This window comes from Acipenser ruthenus, chromosome 23 (assembly GCF_902713425.1).
Source record: "Acipenser ruthenus chromosome 23, fAciRut3.2 maternal haplotype, whole genome shotgun sequence".
Classification (NCBI taxonomy): Eukaryota; Metazoa; Chordata; class Actinopteri; order Acipenseriformes; family Acipenseridae; genus Acipenser; species Acipenser ruthenus.
The window spans coordinates 28,632,861-28,659,036 of NC_081211.1; the positions used below are offsets into that span (position 1 = coordinate 28,632,861).

Genomic DNA, 26,176 nt, shown 5'->3' on the forward strand with positions numbered 1-26,176 from the left:
TTTACACACTCGATTACAACTGTCTCGATGTTTGAATAAAGATGTTCCTGGATGTTCAGCTGCTGCCATAGTAATTTAAATGCCCCTGCACTGTCACAGCAAAGTCTGCTCGGTAGAAAATCAGTTTCTCTTCAGAATGCTGCTCACGTGCTTGGGCCTGATCTTCGTAAGGAGTATTGGTTTTGGTGCTGCTTTGAGTGATTCTTGTTTTGCTGTCTGTGTGTGCCCAGGACCTTGCTGGTAATGAGAACCTCATGTCAGTCTGATTGAGATTCCAGAACCTTTTGCATCCTTCTGGCATTCACATTTAATTAAAACATAAATAAGCTACAGAATGATGCATATACTGGCATGCAATTCTTTCTGATGTTGTTTGTTTCCTTGGTTACAGAGTCTCTTCACAAACACAGGCTGTCTTTGTACTGACTCTTATCTCTAAAGAATTGGGATGTGAATAGCCATTTCTTCCAGCCCTTCCTCCTCTTTTTCAGATGTCATTGTTCTATGTATTTATAAGCAGTAGTAAACGTTTACGTCTGTATATTGTAGAGCAGTTTCCGTGTTTGTTACTTCCAGTTCACTGTAAGAGTCACTGTGAAGTCTGCATTGTAATTGTCAGTGCAATTCCCCTCCCATGGTTATACAGTACAATGCATGTACCATAGTTTCCCGTGGTATGTCGTGTTCTTTACCAGGCTTGCCTGTGCTTTACCGTGCTTTCACTGTGCTTTATTGCACTTTGCTGTGGGAAACCTATGGGAGGAGACTGAAAGGCATTTCCACTGAGGGCACTGAGAGGAACACTGACCCTCTTCACAGGATTGTTCTTACAGTCCTCTCTCACTTTCTTCTAAAGCTCTGCATTGTTCCAGGATCGTCTAATATTCTAAAAGGTGCCCACTGGTCTTGACTGAATAGTCAACTGAATTGGGATCAGACGTTTCTGTAATGTGGTTTAATACGTGAGTTTATCTTTTACCGAAGGCAAAGCAGAGAACCATGAGCTGATAGCCCAGTGCAGTGCAGCCTGTCAGTGGATTAGAGCAGAAGGCCTCTGAACGTGTCTGGAGTGTGTAGCAGCGAGTGCATCTTGAGAAACGCTCACTCTAGTCTTATCCTCTCCCCCTGAGCTGCTAGGTTCTGTCTCTGCTGCGCGTTTGCTCTTTCAAATGTGATAAGAACTCGTTCTATTTCAAGATTCCCTGGAAAGAACCTACAAAAATACCGAAATACAGGTGTAGTGATTCTGTGTGAAATAAATGTTTAAATGTTTTATTATTTAGCTATTTTAAGCAACATTAATAAGGTTGCATTTGAAATTACACATTAAAAATGTATAAATACAGTAAAGTGAAAATGGTTTTAAATAGAAGAGTTCCTGAAACTTACAATATCACAAGTTGCATTGATTAGAAATGTTATTTATTCAGAAATTGTAGACATTTCACACGTGTTGTATGCAAGTAAACTAATCAAATGATTACCAATAATCACATCTTCATGAAGCCCAATACAATCGATAAATCCATTGAGAAGCAAGCATGTGATAAAGCTGCAAGCTAAGTCGTTCAATATCTCTTGATGAGACTCCCACTGGCCACAGCAACCCAGTTAACGGTGAAGTTACCTGAGCAAGTTAAAGTGCATGTCAGTAAGGAGGTGGAACTTAAAGCTGATGTACACTTTGACATTCACTTCACAGGCCTGTCTCTTTCTGTTGAATAAAACGCACTGGGCTGATGAAGAGACTGCAATCCTCTTCAATCTGTCAGCCATTTCCAACATGGAGATTTCAATGGGAAAATCCTTCATCAGGGAGCAGTGCAGCCACTCCCGGGGGGAAAGGCTGATGGGGACATATTGTGTAAAAAATGTAAAGGCTGATTGATGTTAACCTACATAAAAACACCTCTTAAAGGTCAGAACCTGCTGCTGAAAAGCCACAGTGTGAACTGGGTGAAAATAAAAAACAGATCTACTCCTCCTGCCAAATCAATCTCTTAGTATTACTGCAAGGACTTTTTAATACCACAAGCTACATCAGCTGACCCTCCAGTGCCGAGACTCAGGGATGAAAGAGAGCCAGAGACAGATGCTGGGTCACCGCCACTTTGATCTCAGGAGCTCTTAATAGCTTTGAGCGCTGATTATGGGAGAACACAGATAAAGAGACCTGCAATCTCTACAATGGTTTTCATGGAGAAGGTGATACAAACTGATCATCCTGTTTTGGGGGTAGTCTGTACCTGGCCCTATCAAGGAGCTCTTGTAATCACACCACTGTTTCTGGAGAATACAATACATTTTTATATGATTAAAAAAAAAAAAAAAAAAATCCTGCTCATAATTTTGCAATCTACAAAATTGCCTCGGCTCCGGCTGTAAAACGAGCAGCAGCACAGCTAATAAAACCAGCAGATCCTGTCACGTTAACCACACAGTCTTGTATTGCAGTTTCAATCTGGCTTGTTTTAGTTTTTATTTTATTCTAAGGGGAATTACGTTCTTGAATCCAACAAGTAAAATATTTCTTTTTTTCTATTCAATTCATACACTTTATTTTAAATTGACCCACAGGAATGCTTTGTGTGCTGAAATAAACAGCAATTGATTTGTGCCTGGGATGGTTTGGAGAGGGGAAGTCGGTCGATAAGACTGCCGATGAGCCCAGCCTTACACAGTGTCTGTGCCAGCGCAAGTCAATGGGACTCAATGTGGTGTGTCTAGGAATAAGGTACAGGAGACATACAACAAGTCCTCAGGGGTTATTGCTGGAGTCCTTGGCAGAGAATCACTGTCTTAGCTTTAAAACAGAACACGTTTTTGCTTACAACTCTATTGCTAATTAGTGCTGTTGATGTTTACATCTGGGGAGATTTGACATGCAAGAGTACATTTCACTTCAACACTCCTTAAAAATGTTTATGAATAATAGATTTGATCTACAGAGTATGCAGATGCTTCATTTACTGGGTTATGGATGTTTAACTGCTATGGTGGGGTGAACTGAGCGGTGTCGCTGTAGTCTGCAATGACAGATTTTGAAGAGCACAGAGGCTGTAGATATCAGCGGGACCTGGGAATTAATGCAGGCACACAACGAGGGATGAAATGCATTTTATTTTTCGGCACATCAACGTGTAAGAGAGCTGAAATAAATAATGATTAGTATGATTTTAACAGTGCCTCGGGTGCCTCGTAGCTGGCTACGGCCTTGATTATAATAATTCATATTGATTAACTTCTTCGTGAAGCAGAGCTCTGGCTTCTTTGCAAAGAGCTGATGATCATGTGCATCCCCCACAGTTCCAAGTTGCTGCTCTCACTCACCTCCTTTGAAAGAAAGCGGCCCATTCCGACGTGCCAGGTTACATGAATGAGAATCCAGTTCAAATGCAGACTCCTGCGGTACCCAAGTGGCTCACCTGGTAAAAGCACGGCCACATAGAAGAGGAAGCTGGCTTGGTCATGGGATCAGAGGGCACCCACTGAAACCGCCGTTCTCCTGAGCTGTGTGGGGAATTGCTGCGTTGAGCGGAAAGCGTTTTAAAACAGTCAAATCCATACACAGACATATTCAGAAGAACCCAAGCATAACAGATAGGGAATCTGAACAGGTCAGTTGTACAATGGTAACGGCCTATACTGCTGCAACGCTTGTGTTAACACTTCACACTTAATAATGTTTAAAGCATCTTCACAGCGTTATAAAGGATGTAATGAACAACATGTGATAGTTATAACAACATGCTATGAAACCTTGTAACTGCTTTATAACACAACCTGACTAGACACTAGCAATGTGTCAGTAAAATATTACTGTAATAAACATGGATGTATGTTTCATTTGAAATGATCCGTCAAGCTCCAGTGCTGTAGCTTCAGCCATTTGAATGCTGTTGATTATTCCTGTAATAATTGTCAGCACCTGGTCCTGCTCTTGGGACCGTGAGCCTGATGTATTTGTGTTCTTGCACACTGCTGCCCTTGTCTGTTGACAGGTTGAATCAGAAGATGCCCCTCCTGTATAATACAGTTTCAATTCACCAGCAGGCACTGCCCCAGCTCATGGCTTCAGCTCATGTCACTGGCAGGCTTGCTTGGTCCAGTTGCTGCTCCGAGGATATGCCTGGCATGCGGAGGCGGGGCCTGTAGAAGAAACCCAAGCCCCCGAGCGATGCTTAGTTACCAGGGCAAGAACCGCACAGAGGTCAGAGGTCATTTGGAGTCAACTGAAGTTGCTATTTTCTCTTCATGCGCACTTATCGCACAGGGACCAGGGAGGCACAGATTACAGCTGGGACACATCTGATAGAGAAATACTGTTCTGAATAATTTCCACGGCACCCTGATACAACCATCCGGGACCATGATGTTGAATGTGGCATGAAAACCAGAGCTGAGCATTTCTAGCGATGCTCCAAATCTAAAGACCCACCCAATCTAAACTGCAGGAATGATAAGGTCACAGGGTGTTTCGTGCATCTAGAGCCGCTTACCCGACTGGGATCCAACCCGTTCCACTCTCTGTGCCTCTGTCATGTCCTTTCTCTCGAGGGTCGGCATGTTACATCCATTTCATCTCTACCTACGCGATGAGTCATTAAAGCTCATATAAACACATACATTCTTCAGAGTGGCTCGGGACATTTACATTTCCAAAGGTTGTATAGAGTTCATTAATTTTTTCTGTTTCTTTCACCAGAGGTATAAAATAGACTCAAGGTCATTAGGAATAAGGGAAAGGAGTCAGGATGTAATGGTGATAATGAGCGTGTGTGGGGGGGTTGTCAATGCTGTTCAAGGATATGGAACATGGCACAAAGAAGGGAACATTTGAAGGGGTAATTAAGTCTTTGTAAGTCTTTCAAATGATTTGAAGCTTTTTGTTGGACAGCTTTTAGCTAAATTAGCTCATTAACTTGTTACTTGAATGACATTGAATACACTGGATTCATTCTGCATGTTCCAGTGCAGTCTAATTGCACAATGAACATACAGGTGAATAATGTTGCATCAAACCTGACTGACCAAGGCAGAGAAGCTATTCCCTGGCCTATGGACAAGGCAATAGAGACCAAGGGGTTAGCTGCAGATGAACGTGCAGTGAAAGGTAGGCACATGGTGAGTTAGTTTCTGGTCTGGGGGTGGTTTCTATATTTGATGCTGAAGTGTTTCTCTTTCCCTCTAAGTGTGGAGTCAGCTGGTGTGTGGAGAGAGTTTGAAACCCGAGCCCATCCTGAGCTCACTTCCTCCATTTACTTCGATTCAGACACTAATGTGACATCTGGAGCCTTCGGACCGGGCCAAGTAGTTCCCCCCTCATGAGATGAAGTCCAGCTGTCACTGTGGTGTGTGGAGCCTGTGTGCGAGGGGGTCAGTCCTTTTAGAGCAGCAACGGGATTCACTGACTGGGAGAAATCAAGGGACGCCCAGTACTCTCTGAATTAATGGAATGGTGTTTGCTTAACAACTGCAGAGATACACGCTGGTAAGGAATCTGAATGTGTATTTATATGAGAATGAATGTATTCTGTGCTCTGTGATACCTGCATTAGTAAAACCAAAACATTGAGATACTGTATGTTGTGGCATTTTCCCAGGAGATCCCATTGATCTGACTGGAAGGTGTGTAAACTATAAACTTTGTTTTGATTGTTATTGTAGAAATTAGAAAGTAACATTTGACTGAATACACAACATATTACTGGCACTAATTTAAAGATGTACTATATATATATATATATATATATATATATATATATATATATATATATATATATATATATTATTTATATTTCTTAACAGACACCCTTATCCAGGGCGACTTACAATTGTTACAAGATATCACATTATTTTTTCATACAATTACCCATTCATACAGTTGGGTTTTTACTGGAGCAATCTAGGTAAAATACCTTGCTCAAGGATACAGCAGCAGTGTCCCCCACCTGGGATTGAACCCACGACCCTCCGGTCAAGAGTCCAGAGCCCTAACCACTACTCCACACTGCTGCCCATATATATAAACTGTATGCTACTGGCATGGTAACAATGAAATGCTGTAATAAAAAGTTGCCTCTTCATAAAACTATTCCCTAGAATTCCTTTGTTATATAACATAAAACAAGAAAAGTGCTTATTTATGCATCCACATTGTGTGTGTGTTGGGGGGGGGGGGGGCTTTTAATTAAGCATTTAAACAAAAAAATGAAATATTTTCTATACGTAGTCTAATAAATGTTCATATAGAATAACAACAAAATCAAACATATGGTCCTTCAATGGATCTAAGTGGAGTCTGTTCTTTTGGGTAAATATACAACAAACAGACTGCAACAACAAAGGGATGCCTACATTCTGGAGGTCAGAGTTTAGAGACGCAACGACCAGCATTCCATAGGGCGGAGTCACAGGGAGAGCCACGCCCCTGGGAGCATAATGAGCAAGGGGCGTGTCTCTAATCCCCCATACAGGTGCCCCTTCCATGCTTTATTGCCGTTAGGACACAGGGAGATAAAACTAGGAAACTAAAAAATAAAAATATTTATAGACACAGGTTTTAGTTTCTTGTAGTTGCATATGAAGTTACAGATGTATTTTTGTTTGTTTGTATTTCATTCTGCTTCCAAGTAAGAACTATATTATATTGATTCAAAATGGCACAATGGAGTTATTATTATCGCTAATGATAGCAATAGCAGCAGAATGCTCTTTTGTTTTACTTAACTTTTGCCTTTTTTTAACTTTTACACTTTTACATGGTACCTTGGCTTCCTGTTTTGCTTGTTGGCATCAGATGGATTGATGTGAAGTGGTGTCTGGATAATAATTGCACAATGAACACACAGGTGAATAGTAGAGCAGTCTAATTGTACAGTGAACACACAGGTGAATAATAGAGCAGTCTAATTCCACAATGAACACACAGGTGAATAATGGAGCAGTCTAATGCACAATGAGCACACAGTTATGCCAGTAGAACAGCAGTGCTGTGGCGGTTGTATAAAGTGGTAGGATAGTCAGTGTCGTCTTCCTGCTGTGCATCCCAGACAGCACAGTACTTATCCATGCACACATTTCCACAGCTGAGCTTTGTTCTATTAATCTATTTAATCAATTCTTCAAAAGCATTGATCACAGTGAATTAATCTTACTGTATCTTGGTGGATGTAATTGCAGTCTATAAGGCTCATGTTTTTGTCAAACTTCACTACAGTGCTTTGTGGTTTTCCACCATGATTTTCTATGCTTTCTCTGTGCCCACTGGTCGATGATATACTGTACCATGCATTTACCATGGTGAAATACAGGACACATTAATGAAAGGAACAGAGTTTAGGTCTCGTTTTTTGTGCATGCTGTGCAAGAAATAACTGGAGCACGCTTTTTATCATGATTAGATGATCTATAATCAGCAGCTTGTGAAATGCATTTCTACTACAGAGCCATTGCTCTTGTCAAGTGGGGGAGGACAGTGTTCCTAGGTTATATAGGGCCTTGCTTTTTCATTTGGCAATGTGGCTGTGCAACAACTATTAGCTGACACTCAAATGAAAAAGTAATATAATATAGCGACTTTAGTGCAGCCAAATATACCCCAACACCCCCTAATGACATGAACACATGACTAGCAGGGTATCTGGGCTGTGCTGTGCTCTAGCATGCAATAGAATGCATGTCAGTCAGTAGTGGAAGCAGCAGCTGGCTGGTTAGTGACAGATAAGAAGGTATTGAAGGTGTAGGTCCATTTCACTCTCCAGGGGAAATGACCAAGGATGAGCAACACTATTGAAAAAAGGGCTTCAATCAGGATACTCTATAAAACAATATGACTGTATCTCAAGTGGGCTATTACCTGTGAATAATAATAATAATAATAATAATAATAATAATAATAATAATAATAATAATAATAATAATAATAAAACAAAGGCAAGGGGTAGTTGATTAAGACCGATTCACTTCAACGCGTGTGAAAATGGGGGGGCGAAGGGGGGGGGCGTCCCCGCTAAACCATTTATCTTAATCAATCAAGCAAGCAAGAAATGTCAGTGAGTGTGTCAATCGACCCGGCAGTCGATCAATAGCAAGCAGAAAAGCATCCTGCCAGCACCTCCATGTGTGCGGACTGGAAGTTCAAATGGAATTCTATATTTAATCTTCACCTTGGACACATCGTTTTGTTCCCCTTTTGTTTGCACAGTCCCATACAGTATTTCCACAGTGTTAGCTGTGCTGCTTATTTTCTTTCATATCAGAATAGCAGAAAGAATAGGATGAATCATCCAATCAGGCATTTTTATCCTTGACGGCCCACAGATTATTGACCATATGATTCAGTGTTTTAACTACAGCCCTTTGTCAAAAGCTCCCAATTCATCAATATAAATAGCATTGCAATGCAAGCTGAACAAAATAAGAGAAACAGTTCCAAGATTAAAGGACTGAGTCCTTGTGTTTGATTACAGTCTGCCTGACCTACAATTGATTGCCATTACATTAGGAACACAGCCTTCTCAGAGTTTGCAAATGTTTAATGTCGACATCTAAAACGAATGAATATTGCTTTCTGTACTGTTGTTCCTGGCTTGCGGCTGTGTGTTTTAATGCCTGAGGGATGTGAAGTGTGAAACTTGTTGCTGCTGTTTCTTGTAAGTGACACAGAACAGCAATCAGTGGTCGCAGGCAGTGCATTGCAATCCTTTCAAAACTCAATGGCACCCCAATAGCACAAACACAACCAGCAGTGTACACACGGACACACAAGCAATCCCCATTGTTCTGAATAGCTCACATTCTGCAGTAGTAATTAGATGAGTCTTTTATATGAAGCTATTAGAGCTACCTGTTGCATACATTCTTCATCTTCTCCTGTGACTTATACAATATTACTTATAGTTATAGATACAGCATGTGATATATATGTGATTTTTCTTGGCTTTTGAATTATTAGCAAAACTAACACAGAAAACTATAGTATATTGTGTACCAATATATTATATAAAGCGGGTGTGCTGCAGCAGTTGGAGCTGGGATACACTGTATGAGCTCCATCCATTAACGAGGAAGCTAGTGAAAGTAAAAAGCCTTGCAAGCGGTTCTGTGCTGTAAATTATGGATGGAGCGTGGGGAGGCTCTTTAAGTCATGTCAATCCCAGCGATGGCAGGACTCCCCCAGGGGATGGACCGTGGGGAGGCTCTTTAAGTCATGTCAATCCCAGCGATGGCAGGACTCCCCCAGGGGATGGACCGTGGGGAGGCTCTTTAAGTCATGTCAATCCCAGCGATGGCAGGACTCCCCCAGGGGATGGACCGCGGGGAGGCTCTTTAAGTCATGTCAATCCCAGCGATGGCAGGACTCCCCCAGGGGATGGACCATGGGGAGGCTCTTTAAGTCATGTCAATCCCAGCGATGGCAGGACTCCCCCAGGGGATGGACCGTGGGGAGGCTCTTTAAGTCATGTCAATCCCAGCGATGGCAGGACTCCCCCAGGGGATGGACCGTGGGGAGGCTCTTTAAGTCATGTCAATCCCAGCGATGGCAGGACTCCCCCAGGGGATGGACCGCGGGGAGGCTCTTTAAGTCATGTCAATCCCAGCGATGGCAGGACTCCCCCAGGGGATGGACCATGGGGAGGCTCTTTAAGTCATGTCAATCCCAGCGATGGCAGGACTCCCCCAGGGGATGGACCGTGGGGAGGCTCTTTAAGTCATGTCAATCCCAGCGATGGCAGGACTCCCCCAGGGGATGGACCGTGGGGAGGCTCTTTAAGTCATGTCAATCCCAGTGATGGCAGGACTCCCCCAGGGGATGGACCGTGGGGAGGATCTTTAAGTCATGTCAATCCCAGCGATAGCAGGACTCCCCCAGGGGATGTACCGTGAGGAGGCTCTTTAAGTCATGTCAATCCCAGCGATGGCAGGACTCCCCCAGGGGATGGACCGTGGGGAGGCTCTTTAAGTCATGTCAATCCCAGCGATAGCAGGACTCCCCCAGGGGATGGACCGTGAGGAGGCTCTTTAAGTCACGTCCCCTGCTCAGCTTGTTCTTCTTGTTGTTTTTGAGCTCAGCATTCCGAGGGGTCAGGTTGCCGTGCCGCTGCAGTGTTTGGAAAGCGCAGTCTAATTCTGTCCTGTGGGGAGGGGGAGGGGGTGGGGGTAGTGTTACAGCCCGGGACGGGTGCTGCTATTTACCCAAAGCACAGGGGAGGCCTCTCCCGAATGTTGCCACTATTCCACAGCAAGCCTTTCCAACACATAGCCTACAGCCATTTCAACCTGCCCTGTGCAGCCCTTCTAAATATGACCACCTTTCAAATATTAAACATAGGACCAAACCTGACCCTTTACTTACTTTTAAAAACAAATACACTTAAGAGACTCAAATTCAAAAACTAAGAGTTTTACTACTTTTTTTATTAAAACTAAATTTTAATTATTCAAGTGAAACTGACTCTGCTAATCATGGAATCATGAATCCTTACATGTACAACAGGGATGGAAATAAGACTCCCATTGCATAGCAGTTTGATCCATTTCTGGTTTTACCTTGAGTTTAATAAGTCACGCCTGAGCTTGTTACCTAGCCACTGTGGCTAATCAAAATCGCAGTAAAACCTGGAATGGGTGAAACTGCTATGCAACAGGAGTCTTGTTTCCATCCCTGTATAATCAAGAATATCAGACAGAGGAAGAGCCATAGTAATATTGATATTCCATCTGCTGGCAAAGCTAGTGCGCTCAACTCATGCACCGTGTGCACTGGGCTTGCCTTATGGAAGCAGCCCTCCACAGCATGCAGGCTGGTACTGTTCACAGTGACTGTGTGCTGCACTGCCGCACTGAGGTGATGTGCTGTAATTGATTTTCCACTGTGTTCACTTTCTTTCAATAGGCTGAAGCTAGTTTTGTAACTAGCTTTGCACTGGTTCAAGAAGTTGAATTTCAAATGGGTGGTCGGTAATAATGTTGCCGGTGGTGTAGTTTCATACGATCTGTCGGCTGCTTCTGACTAGGAGGACAGCAGACCCATGATGGGGGGCTGAGCAGGATGACAGATCTACATTATCCCGTGGTTCTGATCTAATCTAATACACAAGCGAGATAGAGAGGACAGCTTTGATCTGTGCTTCACTCAGCATGCTTCACTGTCGCGTTGCTTTTCTAATCTGTCTCCTCTGTCTTACCAGATTTCAACTGATCCTGTAGCAGGCAGGAGCATGGCACAGTAAGTGGGAGGGACTCTCCATTCTCTACAGTGGAGCACTAAACCTCGACTAAGTTTGTTCCGAGTACTCAAGCCTCATTTTATTATTATTATTATTTATTTCTTAGCAGACGCCCTTATCCAGGGCGACTTACAATTGTTACAAGATATCACATTATTTTTACATACAATTACCCATTTATACAGTTGGGTTTTTACTGGAGCAATCTAGGTAAAGTACCTTGCTCAAGGGTACAGCAGCAGTGTCCCCCACTGGGGATTGAACCCACGACCCTCCGGTCAAGAGTCCAGAGCCCTAACCACTACTCCACACTGCTGCCCCAGTATGGAACATTGGTAAACACTGTAAAGGAATTCCCATCCAAGGCTTTTCATAACTGCTTTCTTTCCTTATTGCCTCTTTAATCATTGCGAGACGTTTTTAATCTTCTTACAGTTGCTTAATGGATTCCAATGTGATTTGATTATTTTTGTAATGATTTTGTGCTCACATTTACTCATTAAAATTGCATGAAAAAGGAACTCAGTCAAACCAGCAGTAAATGAATGTAGCGACAAAACGTAATTATATTCAACGTAATCGTTCGCTTATCACAATAAATGCACCTCCCAGAAGAATGAAAATAAAATATAAACAAATCAGGCTTCATTTTAAATTGGAAATGCACTCAAAACCGGCTTTAGCAGTAATCAGTAACATTTCACCAGCTCTGTGTTTGTGTGTGTGTGTGTCTCTAAGCGAGTCTGCATGTGTGTGCTGTAGCTCTGTCATGTGTGTCTGTGTCTCTTTAGGTCTGTGTGTCTGTGTGTGAGTATGTCTATGTGTGTCTGTCTGTAGGTCTGTGTGTCTGTGTGTCAGTACGTCTATGTGTCTGTGTGTCAGGACTGTGTATCTCTTCACTGTGTTTCTCCCTCAGGGTCCAGAAGAAGACGACCTCTGTGTCACTGACCATCTCGTCCTGTATGAGAGAGTCTTCGTCCTCCTTCTCCTCCTCCAGCGCCGTGCTCCAGCAGAGACAGTCCAGCCTGGCCCAGCCGCTCTGTATCAACTCCCAGCAGGTACGCTGCGCCCTGCAGCCCCAATGCAAAAACACACCTTTTACTGGTGAGTCTTTATGTGAACTGTTTAACCAGTCCCAAGGCACTGAATATCTCCCTCTTCCATTCACTGCAGACCCAGAGTCCCTCCTCCAGCCACAACTATGCAGGAAATGGAGGAGTGACCCCAGCATTTGTGAAGGTAAAGCATAGCAAAGTGCAGCAAAAGATTGTGAAACCACAGTAAGCACAATAAAAAAAAAAATATGGCAACCCATACTATGTGTATAGTGGTAAACGCATGGGTAAAGTACAAAACTGCAATGGAAATGTCTCATTGTAAAGTTTCATGTTGCTTTCAGTGCCTCCACGACATCAGTACTGTGAAGGGCCAGCTGGTGGTGCTGGAGTGCCGTATCCGGGGGACCCCCCCTCTCCAGGTGCTCTGGTTCCGAGAGGAGGAGCAGATCCTGGACTCGGCTGACTTCCGCATCCTCAGGAAGAGTGTGTGCAGTCTGTCACAGCATTGCAGTGTACTGTAAACCAGCCCAACCAGAGATAAGAGAGAGCTGAGAGGCTGGGAGGCAGTGTGGTCTAACTGTAAACCAGTCCAACCAGAGATAAGAGGGAGCTGAGAGGCTGGGAGGCAGTGTGGTCTAACCGTAAACCAGTCCAACCAGAGATAAGAGGGAGCTGAGAGGCTGGGAGGCAGTGTGGTCTAGTACATAATGCTGAGGGACTGGGAAGCAGTGTGGTCTAATAGATAGTGCTGAGGGACTGGGAGGCAGTGTGGTCTAGTCTAAATGGTTTAATAAAATGTTCAGCAGTTTGAGTCAATTTAATAAAAACTCAAGTACTGAATCTGTCAGACTTATAACTGGGCATTACATTTGTATAGGTAGGGTCAAAGAATTCTATAGTATGAACTGTGATAAAAAGACAAAGTCTGTATTTAACTGTGGTCCCTTATCTCTCTTTCAGAGGCCAGCTCCGTCTCAGTGCCTGGTAAGTTCAACTGCAGTTCTGAAATGTATTCAAATATAACACCTGGATTATGTATGAAACTAGAGACACAGCTAAGTGAACCATTTATTTGACTAGCAGGGCAATGACCTTGCTATGCCTTGAATGTCCACCAGAAGGCAGAACGGTCTCAAAAACACTTTTATATCATTCATTTCTCTTCCAGTGCTGACTTTGAAGAAAGCTAGGTTTAGCATCGGAATGTATTACAGTAGCCTAACAAAAATAAACAAGCAGTTTATTTTGTCTCTCTCTCTCTCTCTCTCTCTCTCTCTCTCTCTCTCTCTCTCTCTCTCTCTCTCTCTCTCTCTCTCTCTCTCGCTCTCTCTCTCTCTCTCCCTCCTTCTCTCTCTCTCTCTCTCCCTCCTTCTCTCTCTCTCTCTCCCTCCTTCTCTCTCTCTCTCTCTCTCTCTCTCTCTCCCTCCTTCTCTCTCTCTCTCTCTCCCTCCTTCTCTCTCTCTCTCCCTCCTTCTCTCTCTCTCTCTCTCTCTCTCTCTCTCCCTCCTTCTCTCTCTCTCTCTCTCCCTCCTTCTCTCCCTCACATTCTCTCTCTCTCTCTTCTTTGTTGCTTTCCCCTCTCCCTCACATTCTCACTACCTCTCATCCTGCCTCTCCCTCTCTCCCCCTCAGAGGAGGTGTGCACCCTGGTGATCACAGAGGCTTTCCCAGAGGACTCTGGCTTGTTCAAGTGTGTGGCGGGTAACCAGTACGGCACAGTGTCCTGCAGTGCTCTGCTCGAGGTGTACTCCGGTGAGTCCAGCCCAGGCCTTTAGACGATGCCATTCATCTGGACGGGAGGGTTAGGGTTAGAAACCGATGGCACCCTGACTTATTAGATAAAGTACAACTCTCTGGTTGGTTGGAATAGACACCTGCATACCACCTAGGCACTGTGTCTGAAGGTTTGCATCACATGCTGCAGTTTGTTAGAACATTTTGTACAGATGGCTTTTGGAAAGCTCTGGTTTGTTTTGTAGCTGTGTATCGGGGTGTCTGAATGTTACTGTATGTTGGAGACACCTCGCACCCCTGCAGTAGGTATATGGTCTTCACGTATCACGTCACGTCACGTATCCCAAACAGTGCAGTGTGTTTATCATGGCTCCCGTCTACAGTGTTAGAAAGCACTGCAGGTAATCAGAAGGTGCACAGTGCTCCTCTCTCAGTCCAGCCTCTTGTTCTGCAGGTGTGGACGAGGTCCTGGCTGAGGGTGAGCTCTCGCAGGCAGAGGAGGACTTCTCTTCATTCCTGTGCGACCCCTCGGGGATCCCCCCGCCCCCCGAGTGGCCTGACAGTCCAGAGGAGGAGAGCGCCCCTCCACTCCCAACCGAGAGCTCCACACAGGGGTGAGTCTGCCAGCCATCCTGCACCGACTCCAGCAGACAGTGCACTGGTATTGGGTCCTGAGACCAGGACCGGATGATCGCACTCATCATCACAGCATGAGTATGTGTCACCTGTGAGTGTGTAGGGATGGAAGTAAGACCCCCATTGCATAGCAGTTTGATCCATTCCTGGCTTTGCTAGGAGTTTAATAAGACACCCCTGAGCTTGTTAGCTATACACACTGTGGCTAATCAAGGTGTGTAGGTTTACTATTAGGAGTTGTTCATGCAGATATAGAGGAGGAACACATTACTGAACAGGGGTCTGGTTCCTCAAACTCAATAAAATAATCTGCTAAAATTTGAGATTTGAAATAAATACATAAAGGTGGTGTTATTTCCATGAACCACAATGTAATCACCGAACCAGCTCATCACATCGCGTGTTTTTTCACTACCTGAGTGGTTTTACTCCACGCCCATTTCCCCAGTGCTTGCAGGAGCTGAAAGTGGGGGCTGCGGGCACAGGCGAAGTGAATGGGGAGCAAACAAAGCGCCAGTGTGCGGAGATAGCTCGAGCCACCGAGCCGTGTCCATTGATTGTACAGCGGAAAGCATCCACAATGGGAATCACGAAAAAAAACCAGGATCCGGGGTTATTTTCAAAATAAAAGTTTGAAAGCCTCCGCTATGTCCATTATTATTATTATTATTATTATTATTATTATTATTATTAGTATTATTATTATTGCCCAGCCTCGGTTCCCGTATGAACTTTCTTTCTTTCTTTTGTTTAAAATGTACGTCTTTAATTGTAAACAATTAAAATTAAATAAAACAAAGACGTTATGTAAAATTGCGAGTTTGTGGTGAAGCTAATTTGAATGATTTGATAATTTGAAGTTAAATGAAGTTTTTGTTTTGTTTTGTTTTGTTAAATATTTTGCCAGGAGATATTTTGTTTAACGTCTTAAGCCAGTCCTAATTTCGTAGGCGACAATGTGTCTATTATAATAAACGTATGCTTGCTAGTGCTGGCGGCTGTATGCTGTGGTTATCAAACACGCAGTTGAATGTGGGGGCTCCGCACAGCAACACAGACAGCGGTTCTTGAACGGGACTTGTACTCTGAAATGCGGATGATCTGTGGTGCTGGGATGCGCAGGCGGACCCTCGCGAGCGCGTCACAGTCTGCACCGGTGTGAATAAGAGCAGCTGATGGGGTTTGATTGCACCACTTTGAAAGTTGCGTGCCGTTTAGAAACTTGTCTGCGCGGTACACACCCGAATGTGTTCAATGTTAAAAGAAGACTAACCGCAACAGATTGTTATATTAAGGTAAGTCCATACTGAAATGTGCACGTGTATTTAAAAAAAAAATCGAAGAAAACGCTATAGAGTAATGTTAATTATTCATCCTAATTGAGGTTAATTGCACCTGCACAGTTTTTGTTCTTGTAATTTATTTGTATTGTTTGTTTGTTCCTGTACATTTACTGCTTGTTTCACAGACCCCGATTAACACTAACACCTAAACCCTAAGGTAACATTAGGCTGTTCAGGATTCGTGCCAATGGATCTGTGAAACCAGCCATTAAACGGTATTGGACATTATTATAATAAATAAATAGAGACCGGTAAATACATGTTTCCAGCTTGGAGAATGCATGCACATCCCATAGCCGCGTGTTCTTGATTTGGTATTTCTTGTGGAATGATGTCTAATTATTGTGCCGTTTGCAGAATAATACCCGCAGTGTATAACACACTAAACTACGGAGGCTGTCAGTGTATCTAGCAGAAGACGTGCCAGTCACTATGATCGGTTCATCTCTCCTGATCTTTCCGCTGAACGTTGTGAACCTCCGCTGAAATGTATTCAAGTCGGTCGTATCTCGTACATTAAATAAATTTGGATTGTTTAAACATATTTGTGTTAATGGTACCGTACTTGCCATTCACCCCTAATTAGAATGTACCTGTTACACAGGACATATCGACGCCACCGGAATCCCATAGTTAATATTACACGCTGTTCTATAGGGGCGGGCGTGCTAACAGGTTTGCGAATTGTAATTTTACAACAGTTGTGTATAGGAAAGGAGATTCAAAAGTTACTACTGTACTTCCAACTTTTAAATACTACATGTATTCAACAAGAACAAAATATAACCCAGAACCCCAGTCCAATTGTTTACATAGAAGGGCAAACAAAACGCCTATTGTACTAGATCATGTCTTTTTTATAATATACCTGTATGTTTTTAAAGGCATGCATACTTCTGTTTCGTTTGTATTTTTTCAGTATTTCCACATGGAAGTGGTTTAACTGGCTCGGTGTAACTCCAGCCCTAGCAGTGAAAGTAAAAGCTGTAGATTTCTGTGCTGGGGGACTGGCAGGGTATTCCCATAGTGTGTGTCATTCTGCCAGCAGTTAGGATAGGGTTCCGGAATGCATGATGTCATGGAAGATTGGGGGACTTTAACACTCTTTATTCACTCTGTTTTGTTTAGTTCTTGGAACTGAGTCGGAATAGAAGAGGGCGTATTGTCTGGATACCTGATCTACACCTTGTAGCAAACATTTGCCACTGGCCAAAAATTCTCTAAGCTGTTGTGTTGAGGAGGGTAGATCTGTGTTTGTTTTTTTCATTTTGTTTCCCAGTACAGTACTATGAGTGTATATGTTTACAGAACAACACTTTCTTATAGCTGAAGTCAGAGATATGATGATGCGAATCATTTACATGTCTATACCAGGTAACAAACTCAAATACATGAAAATCAATTACTGACAGTTTAAATAAGTATTTTTTTTTTTTTTTTTTTATTTCCGAATTCAGCTCTTACCACAGAGAGGGAGGAGGGAAAGAGTGAAACTCGATAGCTCTGGTGATCCTGTCCTGTAAAGATCCTTGATTTAGAGTTTCACTGGGTTGAAAGTGGGCTCGGAGAGGGGGCTGGGGGTGCACGATTTGCCCTTTTGCCAAAGTCCATCGTCCAGCCCTGGCCAGTGCAATCTGCGTCAGTGAGGAATACTCTGGAGCACGCCACAGCCAGCACCTGTTGTGTGAGATCAGATCCCTTTCCTAGCTTCAGTGTAATCGCTATGGAACATAATCGCCATGCATTTGTTCCATTCCAATGCAGACCTTTCCAGCTCCATTGTCTCCAAAACTCTGGAGTACACGGGCTGTGCAACCAGAGCCCATTCCAGCAGAGACAGTGGTGCTGACCCATCAGAAAGGAACACGAGAAAACAGAAGGCTGAGCTCCTGCAGGTCATTAGCGGGGCTGCATGTGAGATTCTGGCTAGAAGGGTACAACTGTTTCAAACGGCCTCAATGGATGTCTTGGAGCAGCCGTGCAGGAAGTCAATATTTGCATCCGACTGTGGGCTTTTATTTATACAGCGCCAACATGCGTGCGTTTAGTTATTTGAATGCCTGATTTTGATTAATTTAACCTCATGTGAAATGCATAACTCCCCCTCCATGTAAAAAGTGTGACATAAGGGGTCTCCACTTTATCCTCGTATATTCAGTGAGCAGAGTACAGATTAAATAATTCTTTACAATGGCTGCTGTACCAAGGTGATATTGTAGAATGAATAAAACACTGGGCAACCTAGAGAGACAACTTCCTGTACCAACAGGAGATTAATCTTGATACTCCAAATTGCATCCTCACATTTTTTTATCAATAGAGAAGCTGTATTCATGCTCCTATCTAACTGCTGCCCTTCCTTGTATTCCAGTGAGTTCTGGGATCTGCAGGAGCACAGAGCCTCCCTCTCTGAAGCAGCCAGCTCCTGTGCACAGTCCTGGGTCTCACCCGAAGCCTGCACACTGCCACCCCCGCCAGTCGAGGAGGAACCTCCACAGTGTCAAGCCAGCTCAAGCCAGCCGAGGAAGCAGCAGGACCCCGCCGGCAACATGAGCACGGTCAACGTGCCCTCCTACTCTCCCACCGTCTACCCCCCCAGCATGTTCAACTATGAGAGGCCCCGCCACTTCATCCAGTCCCAGCCGCTCTTCCAAGCGCCCAGCTACGAGAGCCTGCAGGGGAAGCAAGGCCAGCAGGGTCAGGCTCCCTTCCCGAACGGGCATGAGCCTTCCCCTTCCTCCTCCACTCTCGGCTCCCCTGTGTCTACCCCCTCCTCTCCAAGAGAGCAGCCTGCCGCCCCCTCGCACTCTACCATGCGCTCCAGTGTCACCCTGATGCCAAAAGTCTCCTCGAACACCGCCCCCCAGTCTCCTGCTGCCTTCCTCTGCTCCATCCTGCCTTCACAGCCCGCCTCTGCTCCCCAGCCCAAACCTGTCTCTTTCTCCCAGCCCAAGCCTGCTTCTCACCCCCAACCCCAGCCTCTCCTCGCCTCCAAGCTGCAGCCTCCTTCCCCTCTGTGTTCTCAACCCTCTCCGTCTCCCCCCAGCGTCTCCCCCTCTCTGCCCAAGTCTTCCCCCGTGCAGGCCCTGTCTCCCGCTGCCTTCCTCGGCTCTGTGCTGCCCATCCAGCCGCCTGCAAATCCCAGAGGATCTCCGGCCTCGGACAGGTAAGAGCTGCTCGCTTTGAGATACTGTCCAGTCCTGCTGGAGTTTCTAGCACACAAAGATGAAAAGCAAAAGTACAGAACACTAGAGGGGAGGGAAAATCAAATCTACAGCCTTTTGAACAAAGACTCCTTCACAGGACTTGGCAAGTGCAGATTTTGTTCCTGATACAGTTGTACAAAACAGCAATATGGCATGCATGTTATCCACAGAAAAAAAAAAACCTTGATTAACATCTGTGTCCTCTAACCTCCTTCGGCAGGCAGGTTTAAGGGGGCAGAAGGGTCATTCTACTGCTGCAAAGTGGTGAAGGTCAAGTGGAATGGAGACTCCAGATTTAGATGTTGTTGCTTTCGGTCACACAGATTTAAACATTGCAGCAGAATTTGGATGCCAGCTTGTGTACTGTTTTATACATTGCTTTTAATACATCCGGATTGAAACACTGAGCTCTTCAGGAGGACAGCTTTAGCTGCTCTGGTTCGCTGGTAGCCTTCACACTGAAGTGCTGTTGTCCGCTGATCAGTTTCCCCAGGCCCCTCTTGAAGACCCCCCGGCCCGCCCCCCGCTCCACAGATGAGCAGATCCAGGGATCGAAGGACGCACTCATCCAGGACCTAGAGAGGAAGCTGCGCTGCAAAGAGGCTCGCCGGCAGAACGGGAGCCAGGTACCACGCTGTGACTCCGGGGCTCTGCTTTGGTCTTCAGGGATGGAAATGACTCTTGTTGCATAGCAGTTTCACCCATTCCAGGTTTTAGTGCAAGCTTGATTATCCACAGCATATAGGTAACAAGCTCAGCTTATTAAACTCTTAGTAAAACTAGGAATGGATCCAACTGCTGTGCAGTGGGAGTCTTATTTCCATCCCTGAATTACACAACAAAACTGGTAACAAGCACATGCTTTTCGGCTTCTTAATCAAACCTTGAGATTTGTTTGTTTCTATTTTTGACTTCACTGATTCAGTCCCCCCCACTCTCCCCATGTAGCCAGATTGACTCTCCATTCTAGGAACTCTCCCTTCTAAGAACCCCTTTGAAACAGGCCTGCTTTCATCTGATATGCCTCTAACCATGGGAAGTGAATTCCAGTGGGCGTCGGGTCAGAGGCCACCGATCATTCTAATTTTACTCTTATTTGGTGGTGCTTCGTTTCTGTACTGGTGAGGGGTGGATAGGTTAGACTTGATTGTTGGGATTTCTGTGGCAGTATCGGGGTGCTGATGGATTTTCCTTTTCTGTCCCTGTACAGAAGTTGACCTACGAGGAGCGAATGGCTCGCAGGTTGCTGGGTCCTCATAACGCAGCCTCTGTGTTCGATCTGGACAATTCTGAGGACTCCCACCTGGAACAGGTACAGAGAAATTATTTTGTTTTGTTTTTCCTTCAACTGATAGAGAAACATTTTGCAAAAATCTATACACGCTATGTGGTCATGTAAAAAATAAATGGTGATAGTAAAAAAACAAAAACGCTATGTGGTCATGTAAAAAATAAATGGTGATAGTAAAAAAACAAAAACGAACACGTCTCTTAATAACCATGCTAACAGATCATTAGAGTGAAGCAATGTTTCACCAGGATGGGGAGTGTTCTGTTAAGATCAAGGTCTGCGTACTCCAGGGACTGTACAGAGCTGTAACTGGGGTTCACGTTCTTCAGTAAATGTAAGCTATTAAGGGGGTCGGGCGTGCTGCTGGTGTGCTCTTGCAGAAGTGCGTGTCCTCCCTGGGTAGAGGTGTTCTGTATAAGCCCGTGCAGAGGCCACTGTGTGAATTCACGCCTGCTATTCCTGTCCCACACACAAGGACACAGTGTGCAGGATGCATTCCTGGAGTCGGGACGCAAGGGGATCGCTATGTTATCTCCATTACGACATGAGGACAGTAATGTCAGCAGCGGGCTGCCAGCAACCAAAGGAATGCTATTCACAGACATGGACGAGTGATAGGAAACGGCTAGGGAATATCTAAATGTGGACACACACACACACACACACAATCAAATAGCAACATCAGTACAAGCTTCTCAATGTGGCTATCGTGAAGAGAATTAGCAGCACCATTTATATAGTAGTTGGAGCACTGGTCTCTTGGAGCATACGAATCACAATATAAAGGTTTCTTGGTTTAATTAAATAACCAGTAATTATAAGGTTTCCGCTTGCTTTGGAATGGTTTTAGTATTTCATGGTTTATTTTTCATCCGGTTTTAATGCACTTCAAATGAGTGATGTTGTTTTAGTAGTGATAGTGTAGGAACGGAGACCTCCGTGTTGAGTTGTCTGGCTATTTTCTTCTCTACATTGTGCCACCCAGGTTCTCATCCAGTGGTTAAATTGGGATTTTAGGTGGAACGGTCGTGGCCTGTGTAAGGGGAAAGGAATCCTACTTTCAATCAGAACACCAGGAACAGAATCCTGAAGAGGCGGAACGCCGTTCCGGACTGTTCCACGCCAGTTTAACCCCTGCTTTTATATCGAGTTAAATGGGTTAAGTGCGGTGTGCACAGTATAGAGTCCTGGTTTCAATAAGCCTGTTGTTGAGGCTTGTGTTGTCGTCTCTCCTGGTGCTTCTCATAATAACCTCGCCCCTCAACAGCTGTAGGGCTTGCTGTTTTGATTTCTTTACAACCCAGATAATCCTGAAAACCGGAATATTGAAACTGAAAACAATGTAGTTGAAACTGAGTGATCAAAGAACCTCCCACTTAATACACAAATATATTGAATTCCCATAAATGCCAGAAGTCGCACCCTAACCAAGTTCAGTGTTATTATGTTCAGTCAAATTCATATCAAAGTCTATTCATAACATTCTCTGCCTTTTTTTTTCTCTAATTCCCTTTTCAGCAAGACTCGCCAGACGGAAGGCAGACTGGCACAGGAAAGCTCTGGTATGATGTCATTATTGATTAGCATATAAATATTGTTCCTCATTGGCTCTGAATTCTGCGCTGGGGCAGAGGGTGAGCGTGCCCCCCCCCCCCCCCCCCCCTGTATACAGAGTACTCATGATTTAATAAGCAACCCTTTTTAATGCCTAAAATTGCAAGATAAAACTAAAAGTAGACGAACGTTTTTGCCTCCTAGTTTGAGCTGATGAGTGACTTCCTAGTTTGATTCATGTTCGGGTAAGAGCTTTTGGGGACTTTGTTTTGCACCAGAATTGAAGTTAAGTCTGAAGTACATGTACACAAGGGCCCTTGTGGAATGCATGCTGCGGCTGTAGGTCACAGTGCGGACGCTGTGTCAGCTGACTGGGCGTGTGTTGCAGGAGCAGGCCTGGCTCTCGATCAGAGGAGAGCGAGACCGCCTCTATCCAGGAGAAGTGCTACGCCCCCCGATTCTTCCAGGTGCCCCAGGACCTCACTGTGGAGGAGGGCCGCTTCTGCAGGATTGACTTCAAGGTACAGCAGCGCCCCCAGCAGGAGGGGAGGTTCACTGCGTATATGCTGATCTCTACAGAGAAACCAGCGGTCCTTCAGTATAAACGGAGGCATCGTACTGTACGGTGCTTTTGAAAGGATCCTTGCGGAGATGTCCTTGCTTAAAGGGTGTAGTGACACATGCTAAACCAAATTCAACATCATAATAAAGCCTTAAACTGTAGAATGATCCAGTCCCTCTGGTGTTTTCAGAGCTTGGCATCCATTTGCAGTCCTCCCTTTGGATTGTGTGTGAATTTCATTTAAGTGCTACTAAGAAATGAGTAGATTGAAAAACATTTGGACAAAGTGTTTTTCAAGGTCTTGAGCCCGCTGCACTGCCAGTGATTTTGATTTTCAGGAAGACGTATCTATCCATGTGTGAAGTGCTGAGCAGGTTGTTTTGTGTGTTGGCAGGTGGGAGGCTTGCCCACTCCGGACGTGGTCTGGTATTTGAATGGGAAGCCCATTCGCCCCGATGACTTCCACAAGATGCTGGTGTGTGAGAAGGGGGTGCACTCCTTCATCATAGAGATTGTCACCGTGGACCACGCCGGCGTGTATGAGTGCGTGGCCAGGAACCGAGCCGGGGAGAACCGCTTCACTCTGCAGCTGGATGTCATCGGTGAGACGCTGGCAAGGGCAGAGGAGGCTCCCACTGCACTGCTCTTTTAAGCCATTCCAGTATAGCTTCAACAAACTGGAATATCTCAATCTACTGTGCATTGGGCTACCTCTTCTCACTGTGACTGCAGGAGAGCTTTGGGGCTGCTGATAGTCAGTATCTATGAGCTTAAACTGTAGTGGGTAACAGCCTCCTCTCTTCTGAATCTGCTCCGAGTGCTAGCAGCAGCTCAAGCCTATAAGTGCTATTGGTGTTTAGTTAGCTGGACAGATGGATGAATAGCTGATGGATCTGTTATCAGTTGAGGGATTCCTGGGCCAGATCTCTGTTCTTGTAACCTGAAGTGCCCAGTTGCTATCTATAGCCATTTAACATGAATAGTACTGTAGTGTTGTAAATTGGTATCCATTTCGCACTGTGCCAGGCTTATGATACTCCCTGTTTTGTTCTCAGCTCAGGAGAGGAGGCAGGCCCCTGTGTTCATTCAGAAGATGCAGAACTGCCAGGCAGTGGAGGGCGACACCGTGCGACTGGAGTGCCAGGTCTCTGCCACTCCACCACCGGAGCTCTACTGGAAGAAGGACAACGAGATGCTGCGTGTGGACCCCGAGCGAATTAGGTATTCAGAGACGCTACTCTCCTTGTGCTGAGGCTTATTACATTACACCAGTACATCAAAGAGCCTGGGTGACCTTTAAAGGCTAATCCTAAACTTCTGCAAACCCAAATGTAAAAATAAAGAATTGCATAGAATTAGAATCTCTGTTATTCTGTAACGTTTACCATTTAAGAAGCCCATTGTGTTTCCAGTGGCAGGGGTCTCTCTTGCATTCTGTTTCTGGATTGGAGAGCTGTGGGTGGAGGGAAGGGCACTAAACCGAGGACACTGCTGGTGTTTGACTTGTTGTGTTTCCCCTGCAGCGTGTACCAGGATAACACGGGTCGCCTCTGTCTGCTGATCGAACGTGTGGAGAAGGCTGACGCTGGCTGGTACACTGTGTCTGCCATAAACGATGCAGGGATGTCCACCTGCAACGCCAGAGTGGACATAGGAAGTAAGTGACCACAACCACCCACGGCTGTGCTTCATAGTCACAAGCACAGTACAGTCCCCTACCCAATCTCCCTGACGTGTGTGCAGCATACAATACAGTAATGCATTTATTTACCTGCAGTATATTCCTGGAAACAAAAAATAACATGGCCTTCCTTTGGAAAGGTACTCCGGCCTATTCGTTAATTTGTTTAGTTTTGTTTTTACCTGGCATGTTTCACCTTTGCTTTAGTCCTTGTTGTCCATGACGTATAGTGCAAGCTAACAGGTGGTCAATTCCTTTAGATGGCATACAAAGTGTACAGATGCAATGCAATCTCCTTCTGGAGACTCTTACTTTGAACAAGCGGGAGAGCTTTCTGTGTGCATCTCACTAGCCAGCCATCTGGAAACGGAACAGCTCTCCATTACTTTAATAGGCTGTTCTATCGAACCTGCAGGTCACCAGGGTCTGACACTCGGATCACATGGTAGAGCTAGCCTGCGGCTTTGACCTGCAAGTCAGACTTGATGTATGAACTGCTGTTAAATACGGATGCGTGTTCAGCAAAAAATATTTTCAGCTAAGAACGGGGCAGTTTGACATGTTAGTTGAGCTCGGGTGATCTGGGTTCAATTCCCAGTCGGGTCGGAGATTCCTCACAGAATAATGGCTACCTCTATTCTTGATTAGTTTGATAGAGGCCATCTCTTAATCTACTGGTACACAATCTGAAGATCGTCATCTATTAAAACCACTTCCCTCCCCTTGGGCATAGTGCTTTACCATTAACAGAGCAACATTAAAAAAAAAAAAAAAAAGTCATTGTGGTACTTAAAATGAAATGGGTGTATCACTACTTGTGTACCTAGGCACCATCCATGGTGTGTGTGTGTGTTTTATATAATTATCTTCCTTCCTCTCTTTTTCAGCTCGTATGAACAAGTCCACCCCCAGCGGCAGACATTTAAAAGTGCGACCCACATTCAGCCAGTACTCTGTACTGAACGGGCAGAGAGCGGACAGGCGGTCACTGAGCCCAGCAAGCCCTGTCCAGACTGCTCCACTGTACGAGAGCGACGAGCTATAGACTGCACAAAAACACAACGGCACAAAGAGACTGGCTGACTGCTGCGTCTGGGAGATCCAGTTACGTGCAACTAAAACAATCGATGTTGTACATTCAGAATTATTCTCCAAATTAGCTTTCTTGGAAGTTGATATGTAGCAAATTTTGCTTCTCCATTTTCACTAAATTAACCCAACGCCCTTGTGACTCGGTTGCACTTTCTGGGTTTAGCACCAACACCCATCGATTTCTGAGGGATGGGTGTTGTCCCAGTGCATTTACAGTACAGTGAGCAGTCACTAACACATTAAAACAATTCAGTTCATCCTTGGAAACAGCTTTACAGCCCTCCTAAGCAAATAACTGCCTGAACACTGGAAGCTGTCTGTTTTGCCTTGTAGAATGGCTAGGAACTATATACGCCGAGCAGGGTGAAGGGGCTTAGTGCTATGTGGATGTGTGTTTTTTGAATGGGTTACATTTTATGGTACAGAACTGACTGTTGATAAAATATGTGTTTATAGTACAGGGGGTTATTTCTAAAGTAAATCAGATTCTAATATTTATATATGTTATTTATTTAAAGCACTGCTGGTACTACACTAACCCCGATTTTGGCATTCACAAGAACCTTATTTCTAGGTTGAGACTGTGTAAATGCATTTTAAAGGGTTATTTTGTGGTGCTTTCCAACACCATGAGCTTGTGAAGGAGCCCTATGTTACTAACAGGTATAAGGAAGCTTGCATTGAACTGTGTATGTATAAGCAGGAAAAATGAGAGCTGCACAATAAAAATAATCTTTAACATAAACAGCAGTGCATGTCTGTTCTGTTTTCCAGATACTGAATACATG

At 44.6% G+C, this 26,176-nt stretch overlaps 1 protein-coding gene across 1 annotated transcript; it reads left to right on the forward strand.

Annotated features, from left to right (window-relative positions):
• The first annotated feature begins 5,275 nt into the window (after nucleotides 1-5,275).
• Nucleotides 5,276-26,133, forward strand: LOC117413513 (myotilin-like). The gene is made up of 17 exons (XM_058997140.1): nucleotides 5,276-5,491; nucleotides 11,193-11,230; nucleotides 12,148-12,289; nucleotides 12,405-12,470; nucleotides 12,631-12,772; nucleotides 13,250-13,273; nucleotides 13,922-14,041; nucleotides 14,478-14,637; nucleotides 18,374-19,168; nucleotides 19,693-19,834; nucleotides 20,419-20,520; nucleotides 22,018-22,061; nucleotides 22,442-22,574; nucleotides 23,010-23,217; nucleotides 23,671-23,836; nucleotides 24,139-24,272; nucleotides 25,184-26,133. Exons 2-17 carry the CDS (start codon nucleotides 11,223-11,225, stop codon nucleotides 25,339-25,341), a joined length of 2,544 nt encoding a protein of 847 aa, XP_058853123.1. The 5' UTR covers nucleotides 5,276-5,491; nucleotides 11,193-11,222; the 3' UTR covers nucleotides 25,342-26,133.
• The last annotated feature ends 43 nt before the right edge of the window (nucleotides 26,134-26,176 follow it).